The following is a 10,874-nucleotide window of genomic DNA, read 5'->3' as shown; positions in this document are numbered from 1 at the left end:
CTCCATCACTGATGTCACATAGGATATGTGCAGCTTTATCCCTAGGGAACGAGATATCAAATGATGCTACACTGCACATGGAGTGTGATGCTTTTAATGTTCATATTAGAACAGTCTTCTTTAATTGACTATGATACATTTTCTCAAGAGTGAAGTGGCTTTTAGAGTCACTGTTTGTCACTTCCCTTTTAAGTTTAACATGAACCTTCAAACTCCACCCAACATAAGACGTATTCAATTCAATTCAATCCAGTTTTATTTATAGTGTAAAATCACCATGAGACATGGTCCCGAAACACTTTACAGTTAAAGAAGACATCATAAAACAGTACAATAATACATGATACAGTGCATGATCAGGTTGAAAAGAAGTGAAGTAAAAGCAGACAGTATGAGCTACAGTAAGTACAATAAGTTACAATTAAAGGGAGGGGTGTTAAAACACAGGTAATAAATCAATCACAATGAGAGAAATACTAGTATAATCAAATAAAGTGCACTATCAAATAATATCATATACTTGTGAGAATAAATATGTTTTAAGTCTGGTTTTGAAAATATCGATGGAGCCAGCCTCCCTAACTGATACAGTATGGAGCACGATAGGAGAATGCTCTACTTCCTGCGGATTTTTTCTTAATTTTTGGGATGGTAAGATAATTACCATCCTGTGAATGGAGGGGGCGGGGACACATTCACATGGACATCAACATCACAGCACATGGTGAATCAACAGTCTAACTAATTCCAAACTTTACTACTACTACTACTACTACTATCAACAACAATAATAATAATAAGCAAACACAATTACCGTACTTGCATCATTTATTGAAAGTCATGCCCAATAATAATGAAATGAGGTCGGGGGGAAAAGATAACAAGCCAATCTTTACTACTTCCATTTGAGAGAGGCGGTCATTAACACTGTTAAATTGAGCCCACTTGATTATGGTTCCTATAAGTGAAATATGTGATGTGATGTAATGAAGACTTAGTTTAGTTCTCTTAAGAGATGCAGAGTTTCTCTGAAGCCTCTTCAGGGTCTGACAGTTTTGTACCTCCGGCACCACATCAGACATCAGACAGCTGCCCTCCTCCCTCTGTGCAACACATTACAGACTCTGATCAAGACATTGCAATTATCTTACTGTAACTGGAACATGGAAATAAGGTATCATGATATTTAAAATAGGCTAAACAGAGATAATTAAAAACTGCCTAAATATATTTCAATCATGAGAGACCAGAGGGTAGAGTTAACAAGCAAGCTTTATTCAAGTATGGCATGGTGATAAGATCTATGGCATGAAACGGTATGGCAACTAATTCTGATGGCATGGCAGCATGGAGACTAGTTCTTTGGCATAATGACTCCGTGGTAAGATGCCTCTCTTCTTGAGGTGAGAGAGGAGGGCATCTGCTCGGACTAGAATGAGGTGAGAGAGGGCATCTGCTCGGACTAGGATAGAGAATCCCCCCCCGTAGGCGATTCTTCAGGAGTCAAGACATTGGTGGTGGACTGGGGAGGTGGGTGGGGCGAAACACAGCTTCAGAGAATGGGATGCGATCAGCTCAGGTACAGCGACCAGAAGGATCAGGGAAAGAGGACAATGACACACTGAGCATGGCTCTAAATACTGCCACGTCATAGCCTCTGCATTGACGACATTATCGACGTCATATAGGCAAGTGCGTCACACGGACATCACACTAGGATTACACTTGTCGTCACACTAGGATGACATATGATGAGGTCACTAGGATTACATATGATGAGGTCACTAGGATGACATATGATGAGGTCACTAGGATTACATATGATGAGGTCACTAGGATGACATATGATGAGGTCACTAGGATGACATATGATGAGGTCACTAGGATGACATATGATGAGGTCACTAGGATGACATATGATGAGGTCACTAGGATGACATATGATGAGGTCACTAGGATGACATATGATGAGGTCACTAGGATGACATATGATGAGGTCACTAGGATTACATATGATGAGGTCACTAGGATTACATGATGCGAGGCAGCGTGTCTGGTCTTCATCTTGAAACTAGGTCGAGACCACCATATATATCGAAATTATATTTTCACCATCTACTCACCAGTTGTCTGGGCTGAATTTTCAGCATCTGGACACTCTAGATCTATTATCTTCTGCCCGTAAATAATATACAGTATATATTGGACAAATTATATTAATAGTAATTATTAGTATACTAGGCTCGCCCGCTGCCCGGGCTCGCGGCGGCCTTGACCGCCCTGCAGGCTCGCATACGCAGCTCGGCAGCCCCGTGGCCCCATGTCATGGACATTGTGACATCATCAGTGACATAACAATTGCTCGAGTGACCATCAATGATGACATCATCGAGTGCTCGAGTGACATCACAATTGCTCGAGTGACCATCACTGATGACATCATCGAGTGCTCGATTGACATCACTGATGTCATAGACATTGTGACATAATCAGTAAAATCATTACTGACCAAAATCATCTCACAATGTGGGACCAAAAACTTGATGAAAAACATGACCAAAATCGCAGACAGACAGAAAGACAGACAGACAGATGCCACTTTTGCAAATTTTATATAGGATATGATAATATATAATATTATTAGTATATTCATTAGGGGTCCAAGCATGTAGTGCTGGGAACACCGGATCACTTGAAACATTCAACATCGTGGTGATAATAAACACCACATTTTTAGTGTTCAGACTATCTTGTATTGTAATAAATTGACTGCTTTTCTGTCCAGCAGCCATTAGTTTGGATGTACGTGCTTTTGAGTATCTTTATTTTTATTTTTAATGGCTATAACCAGAGAATGTGGTTTGAATTTGGCAATGTATAAAACAGTACATAACAATATACAATATCTACAATAACTTTTTGCAGGTTAGGGTAATGTTGATCCATATTGTGAAAATGACTGGAGGTCAGTAAAGCAGCAAGAGGATTTGAAAATATGTCCTCTTCCTGACAAATAAAATCAAGTGTATTCCATTTGTATTCACTTCATTGGGTGGTCATTCAAATTTATTTTCACTACAAAAACACTGATATTATCATGTACTCACCAGTTGCCAGGGCTGAACCTTTCAGTCTGTCTACTTCAGTCCTAAGCTCTCTTATCAGCTGATCTAAAATAATAAAGTATATTGTACATAATATTATTATTACTGTATATTAATGTAAACACTGAGTTAGGTTAATTTGCTTAATATGCAAATTGTCACAAAAAGTTCAATTCCCAGTATTGATCATGTCCAGTTTATTGTGTATCCTAATTGCTTACCTTTCTCTTTAATTTCTTCATCTTTCTCTCTCAGTTGTTCGTGCATTTTCATCAAGAGTTCATCCTTTTCTGGTTTGTGTTTTGATGACGATAGAGAGAACTTCGAGAACCATGACGACGATTGGGTCAGACCTGAAAAAGATAAAAGCTAAAGATGAACTTGTGTCCATGCAGTAAAACTAACACACGCATGCACACGCACACGCGCGCACACACACACACACACACATATATATATGGTATATGGTATATAAGTGTGTGTGTGTGCAGGGGCGGACTGGGATCATAATTCAGGCCGGGCATTAGATACCAAGCAGGCCAGGCCGACACGGGCCGACGTGCGGCGAAAAATTTGGGCCGTTTGAAGCTCAATTTGGGCTGTTTGAAGCCCAATTTGGGGCGTTTGAAGCCAGATTTGGGCCGTTTGAAGCCCAATTTGGGCCGTTTGAAGCCCAATTTGGGCCAAGTCCAATTTTACAATGAGATGCACCCACTTTAAACCTGAATAAAGTAATAAAACCACTAGTAAACCAGTAGGCGGCGCCTGGCCTGCTGTTCAGTGAGTGGCCTGGCCTGCAATTTTTTTTTTTTTTTTTGCAGGCCAGGCCAGGCCACCGGGCATTTGCCCGACGTGCCCGATTATGCAGTCCGCCCCTGTGTGTGTGTGTGTGTGTGTGTGTGTGTGTCTGTGTCTGTGTGTCTGTGTGTGTGCGCTTGCGTGCGCGCGTGCATGCGTGTATTGTCATTGTGTCATATATTTACCTTTTGGAAGCTCCATCTGCAATAAATAAATAAATGCATAAAAAGTTTAAAAACTATTGGTGTCAGTATCAAACTCTTGATAAAATCTGTCTAATGGTAAATATGTAGCCCTACTTATTGTAATATGATTGTAAAACAGGTATTTTTTACCAGAATTTCTGGCAGGGAAAAAATGCTTCTCACAATTGTATTATGTCATTGTAAATAACAAAATCATTGTATGGTTATAAGGCCAAAATCATTGTTATAACGCCCCATCAATCAATTTTAGTGCCCACAAATTATAAAATATATATAATTAAAATGTTTAGTATAAAAGAAGATTATAATTACCAGCAGTATTTACAACACTTGTAAATACTCTAAGTACATATTCAATTACATCATTTACACACTCATTTATTTATTAAGTGGCCCAATCAGCCTATGGTCTAATTTGGTCAAGCCCAAGTTATAGTCCAAAACTGTCATATCTGAATAGTCGTTGAATGGGGGCTGATGATACACAGTGTTAGGCCTACAGAGACAGCTGATGAATGATGTCTTGGACTATTTTCAATAATGAAGACTACTTAACAGCCAACGCCCAGTTCTCGTCATATCACAGTGCACCCCCCCTTTCTTTGAGGTTGTATAACCCATTCATTGTTAGGCTCGCCCCCTTTCTCTGATGCTGTCTCCTCACTAGAGATGCTGCGATCGAGATTTTTCAATTCCGATCCGATTCCAATATTTTAGCCTCAAACCCGATTCGATACCGATTTCGATCCGATACCGATACAGCACATATTTAAGCCTCTTTATGCTGTCTGATAGCTAGCAGGCAACAAACATTTTTAGGGTTAGGTATGTATGTGTGTGCTTTGGTAATATAGTATGTAAACGATTTAGTTCATCTAATTAATTTGATGTAAAACTAAAACATAACAATCAAATACACACTTATTTTGTAATGGGTGAACACTGGACACAAATAATTATTGTTTCCTCACACATACACCCCCACCCTGTCTCACACAGGACACATACACACACAGCCCTGTCCCTGTCTCTCTCTCTCTGTCACACACACACACACAGCCCTGTCCCTGTCTCTCACACACACACACACAAAGTTTGTGCATACATTTCCACTGCCAGATTGGAGGAGTCTTTTGTCATTTTCTAATGTTACTTCTCTTCAGTGCAATATGTTTTGATAACGACCTGCTGTACAGCGACGTTCGCTCAGTCAACTACGTGTCGTTAACGTTAGTTTAGAGGAGAAAGATAGCTGGTGTTAGCTAGCTAATTAGCCATGTTACAGTAGCTGCCTCAGTGGGTAACGTTAGCCTATAGAGAGTATTTATCTGACGTTTATGTTAGCTACTCCTCAAACCTGCGGGTGGAAATGGTTTATGCGATGCGCTGTATGTTGAAGCAAGACAACGTTTTAATGTACCGGTACCTTGAATTGGACAAATTACGACGGGTCGTGCTCACGCAGATCTAAGCCCTGGCCATCCTAGGCTCAACGCGAGACTCATCAGTCATTCGGTTGAGTCTCGCAAAGTTACACACAAAGTTTGTGCATACATTTCCACTGCCAGATTGGAGGAGTCTTTTGTCATTTTCTAATGTTACTTCTCTTCAGTGCAATACGTTTTGATAACGACCTGCTGTACAGCGCCGTTCGCTCAGTCAACTACGTGTCGTTAACGTTAGTTTCGAGGAGAAAGATAGCTGGTGTTAGCTAGCTAATTAGCCATGTTAGCTGCCTCAGTGGGTAACGTTAGCCTATAGAGAGTATTTATCTGACGTTTATGTTAGTTACTCCTCAAACCTGCGGGTGGAAATGGTTTATGCGATGCGATGTATGTTGAAGCAAGACAACGTTTTGGCCCTGGCCATCCTAGGCTCAACGCGGCCTCAGTGTGCTGCATGCTGGATAGAAATCCTGGAGCGGAGTCATGGAATGGAGTGCTTATATCGGAGCCTTGGATCGGTCATTTTCGCTGGAATCCGATCCGATCCGATCCATGTTTTTTGGCTGATATCGCACCGATATCCGATCACATGATCGGATCGCAGCATCTCTACTCCTCACCCATTCACAGTTTACCACACGTGGCAATAACCAATCAGCCCAAGGTATTTCTCTCCAGCTGATCCCAATCACCTAATCAGCGTAGTATATCAGGGTCCATGTTTTACTCTGTTTGCTATGTGCTGTGTATGTGCCATGTGTCATTCTCAGTTGCTGATCATCATCGCTGAAGCAGTTGTTTTCGCCCCACCTCCTCCCCTGACCACCACCATCGTCATGACTCCTGATTGAAGAATTCCCTATGGGGGATTTCCTATCCTATTCTTCACTGACGACGCCCTCTCATCATCTCAGGAGAGCGTCATCATATCATGGAGTTATATACCAAAATTAATTTGTTGTATCATTAAAGATTGTTATACTTTCTACTAGTCTCTCATTATTGAAATACTGTTGTCATGCTTAAATTCCATCAATGGAACCACACCATATATTCTTCATCTTAGTTTGAAGCTCCTGTCCCTCTGAATATGACATGAAAACAGAATGATAAAAGATTGGATCTTAACTTCATGTACAAGGATCTTCAAGATGCTCAGAAGCGAAGCATGATTACCTTGTTAAGAACCTCACTGACTGCATCTTTATTGCGTTGGCAGTCAAGAAGTCCCTCAGACTCATAGAACAGACAGTCCACAACGAGGACCACAGAGCTGTTATCCACCACTCTGCTGCTGTTTGGCACAGTGTAGTTTGGGTTAAAGGTGTGGTGCATCACCACCAGGATCACTTTATTCAATCCTAAGAGTGATGTCAAGACAAACGGCACAGATCATCCAGTTTGCACCAAAAGCCAAATTATAACAATACTGTGTTGGCCATGCCACTTGGGATCTCTTGCATGTTTACCTGAGATGTTAGATAATGCTGCAGTAATGTCGGTCTCCATGCGACTGACAATGGGACAGAAGGCGATGGTCACATGACTCTTGTCAGGTGACTGGACCAGCGTTGCACCTCCTTGGATGAGTTGTTGAACAAATTTCTTATGAGACTCCAATGTGTTGCCAGTTACAAGTGTATACATTTTTTCCATTGTTGCTTTCCCCTAAAAAAAGAATGACATCAAAGGTTTTACTGGCACAATCACCTACAGCTTAAGAAAAATAACCTTAACCTCTCAGACAGCCCCCCATGAATTCCACTGCGGGCTCCATTTTAAAAGGCCCTACTTTTTCATAGCTTACATATAGCAATCACAATACAACTGTAGCCTACGGTTGTTGTCCGTCGAAACGGGCTATTCGTGTTCTTAAATGTTGCATCGTGTTCGATACCGAGCCGTTTTGATCATGCCAGGGCCTGTTATGTAATTTATGTTCTTCCGGATGCAATTTCCACCCATGGCCACAGCAGAGAGCTGTTTCCCTGCTGGGAAGCAAAAGAACAAAGGCCATTTTCAATTGAAAAGACAGGTGCGGGGGGGGGGCACGGTGGCGCAGTGGAAGCGCTGTCGCCTCACAGCTAGAAGGCCCTGGGTTCGATTCCCACCTGGGACGCTGTGGGCGCTGAAGGAGTGCATGCCCGTCCGCATGTCCTCGAGTGCCCACCGCCTGGGTGGGGTCATCAAAAACTTCCTTTCTCTGTGGAGTTTGCATGTTCTCCCCGTGCCCGCTGGGGGTTTCCTTCATATAGGAACCCCTCACAAAAACATGCAATATTTTGAAGTGGTATTCTGAAGTGGTGCCTCCTCTGGTCATTCGGGGCACCTGTTCGGGGGGAGGGGAACTTGTTGGAATAGCGTGATCCTCCCACGTGCTATGTCCTACCGGTGAAGCTTCCTCTGTCAGGTGAAAAGAAGCGGCTGGCTACTGCCCATGTCTCGGAGGAAGCATGGAGCCAGTTTCGGCTCTCCCCAGATCGGCAGAGGGTGGAGCAGCAACCAGGATAAATAATTAAAATTAGCACTAATGGGAGATAAAAGAATAGAGAAAAAAAAAATATATATATATTTTAAAAAAGACAGGCGCAAACATGACAAAAACTAGGGGTGGCAGGGTGTCAATACAGCATACCGTATGTCGCGATATTTTGTGTGGCAATATATCATATCGCACGAATGTCAACTATTACGATATTTTATTACCGTATATAAATTGTCTAGTACAAGCAACGTTTATGACAGGTTTTTATGACAGTGTTGGTCAGTCTATCTGCTTGACAATCCAATTTTACTGCAATAAAAATTACTTACGTTTTGATCCGAGATTGAAATGTTCTGTGGTCTGAATAGTTTGGTTTGACCAAGTAAAACTATTTTTATGCGCATTTTACAAAATGTCTATAGGAAAAGATATGGTGGATGAAAATCTCTTGTTACATGCTGAAGCAGGAAGTCACGTCGACTTTGGCTCTCCATAATGAAGAAAAAAATATTAAAGGGACAATCGCATTGTCCAAGGGCCAGCGTACACTCCTCATACTTAACCCGGGTTGAAGTAGTTGATACACTACCTCCCATAGGAATGCCATTTAATATTGGTGTGGGAATCGATCCAGAGTCTCACGATAGCCCACTTCGCATACCAAAGTGAAGAACACGCTAACCAGTCGGCCAAGGAGGCAATCCCAAGAAGAAGTAGCCTAGGCCTAGTAGTAGCACAAAACTGCATAATAATAACCATTTTAAAATAATATTTAAGACATATTAGACTATCATTGCGGAATAGGGACTATTTTCAACCTAAGAAAAAAATAGCATGTAGGCCTAACATTAATCAACATATTAGCATAATTAGCCTATGACCCAGCTACAAGAGAAAGTGCATTTTAAATGCTACTATATTCTCCGGGAGCTTAATCTGCATTACACAGAGCAGCGCTTTCGCTTTCATGATATTCTAGCAGAGCCATACTGGCTACCAGTCAGCACAAAGTGAACGTTAATGACACGTCCAGTAAACGTGTTTTCAGCATTTAATCAACAATAATACGCTATTGTCAGTCACAAGTCAAATTGCTTTTCAAATGGTACTTCACGGTACGTTACCTTTTAGGCATAAAAATGTCCACGCTCGTTGGGATTTTCAAACCATAATGATGACTTCAATGCCCCAGCATTTACGAGAAGCCTGTACTTTCAGTTTCACAACAAGTCAGCGTGACACACACGGGTGGGCAGGCTTTAGCTTACAGTTTGATGCATTGTCATAATCTTACCACCAGGTGTCAGTGTCGCTCTATGTTTAAGCATTATCTTTGGTCATTCAAACCATTAGGGTTTTTCACCTCAGACATTTTAAAAGGCAGGTAGTAACACAGGTGCAAGCAACACATTAACGCGGCCCTGGCACTGGAACATCTAAATGGATTGGAAGTTGGAAACCCTCATTAATGCAAAATATCACCGACAAGCTGTGATATTTTTAACCTTATTATGCCCTAGAAAATAATGGCTTTTTAACCTTTACACCTTGTCTCAGTGTGAGATCAGTGCTGATGCTTTTCCTTTGGATGAGAAAGAGGGGGTATTGGAGACAATGCAAAATGAAAGGTTAGGGATGAATGAACTAAGACAAAAAAAATGGAGACAGGGTTTGGACTTAACACCACCACACTTCGAAGCTCATTTGAATGTTCTACAGAGCCATTCTTCTATTCATTGTTAATTAACCAGCTTGAGTATATGATGAATCAGATGCACCACAGAGCCCCACAGGAAGTCGTCCCTTCCTGTGGCCATCAAACTCTTTAACTCCTCCCATCAGAGCACCAGGCACTCTGAGTCAGTCAATTAGATAGACTTCTGATTGTGCAATAAAAGTCAATGTGCAATGACTGCTAAATACCGCAATTTGTGCAATAATCAATAATCCACTCTGATTCTGATTCTGATCAGGCATTCAAACCTAATAATGTGAAGTGACATTTTGATGGACGCACAAACATCAACATGATTGGTCATCTTTATTAGACTTGGGATGATTTACAACAGGGTGTAGTTTCTGATGCACAATGTGCTAGTGTATCTGCGAGGCTGATGCTACATGAATGTGTCGTGAAGATGTCTGTATCAGCTCTCTCTGCACTGAGCATCTGATCAGGATGCGTCAGCTCTCTCTGCACTGAGCATCTGATCAGGATGATCTGTATCAGCTCTCTCTGCACTGAGCATCTGATCAGGATGATCTGTATCAGCTCTCTCTGCACTGAGCATATGATCAGGATGATCTGTATCAGCTCTCTCTGCACTGAGCATCTGATCAGGATGAGCTGAATAAATAGACAGATCAATAGAAACCACACGTTAGATAAATAGAGACCACATGTCCCCTCAGGCTTAAGTTTGAGAAATGTGTGGTGCCAGTGATGGAGCAGTCACACGCACACACACGCACACACACACACACACATACGCACACACACACACACACACACACACACACACACACACACACACACACACACACACACACACACACGCATCTTCGTTTAATGAAGTCCTACTCTTGCTCCCTCACTTTCTTTCCTTTCCTGCATTTCCTTTCCACATACCTCCTCCGATTCATGTGCATTTGCCAGCAGCTTCTTTTCACCTGACAGCGAGGGGTGTCACCGGCAGGACCTAGTACGTGGGAGAATCACGCTATTCCCCCCAGTCCCCCCCATCCCGAACAAGCGCCCCAACCGGCCAGAGGAGGCACTAATGCAACGACCAAGGCACATCAAGTCTGTATTTTCATTCAAAATTGTTGTCCAACA

General features: G+C 41.9%; 1 protein-coding gene across 1 annotated transcript; it reads right to left on the bottom strand.

Annotated features, from left to right (window-relative positions):
- Window positions 1-314: 314 nt before the first annotated feature.
- On the bottom strand, window positions 315-9,228 carry LOC310774572 (uncharacterized protein). The gene is made up of 7 exons (XM_083634661.1): window positions 9,163-9,228; window positions 7,023-7,221; window positions 6,730-6,914; window positions 4,088-4,103; window positions 3,326-3,457; window positions 3,108-3,170; window positions 315-1,103 (listed from the first exon to the last, which is right to left on the bottom strand). The coding sequence occupies exons 2-7, from the start codon at window positions 7,207-7,209 to the stop codon at window positions 1,075-1,077; spliced, it is 612 nt and encodes a 203-aa protein (XP_083490787.1). The 5' UTR covers window positions 7,210-7,221; window positions 9,163-9,228; the 3' UTR covers window positions 315-1,074.
- Between the last annotated feature and the right edge of the window lie 1,646 nt (window positions 9,229-10,874).

Source organism: Poromitra crassiceps (genome assembly GCF_964638095.1).
Source record: "Poromitra crassiceps genome assembly, chromosome: 4".
NCBI lineage: Eukaryota > Metazoa > Chordata > Actinopteri > Beryciformes > Melamphaidae > Poromitra > Poromitra crassiceps.
This window is presented reverse-complemented; position numbering and strand designations above follow the sequence as displayed.

Bases quoted from the DNA above. Each gene is read 5' to 3' on its own strand.
- LOC310774572 (XM_083634661.1), bottom strand. From the start codon at position 7,209: ATGGAAAAAATGTATACACTTGTAACTGGCAACACATTGGAGTCTCAT. The intron at 6,915-7,022 runs GTAAACATGCAA...CATCACTCTTAG, and splicing joins AGCATTATCTAACATCTCAG to GATTGAATAAAGTGATCCTG. The intron at 3,171-3,325 runs GTAAGCAATTAG...TTATTATTTTAG, and splicing joins TGAAGAAATTAAAGAGAAAG to ATCAGCTGATAAGAGAGCTT.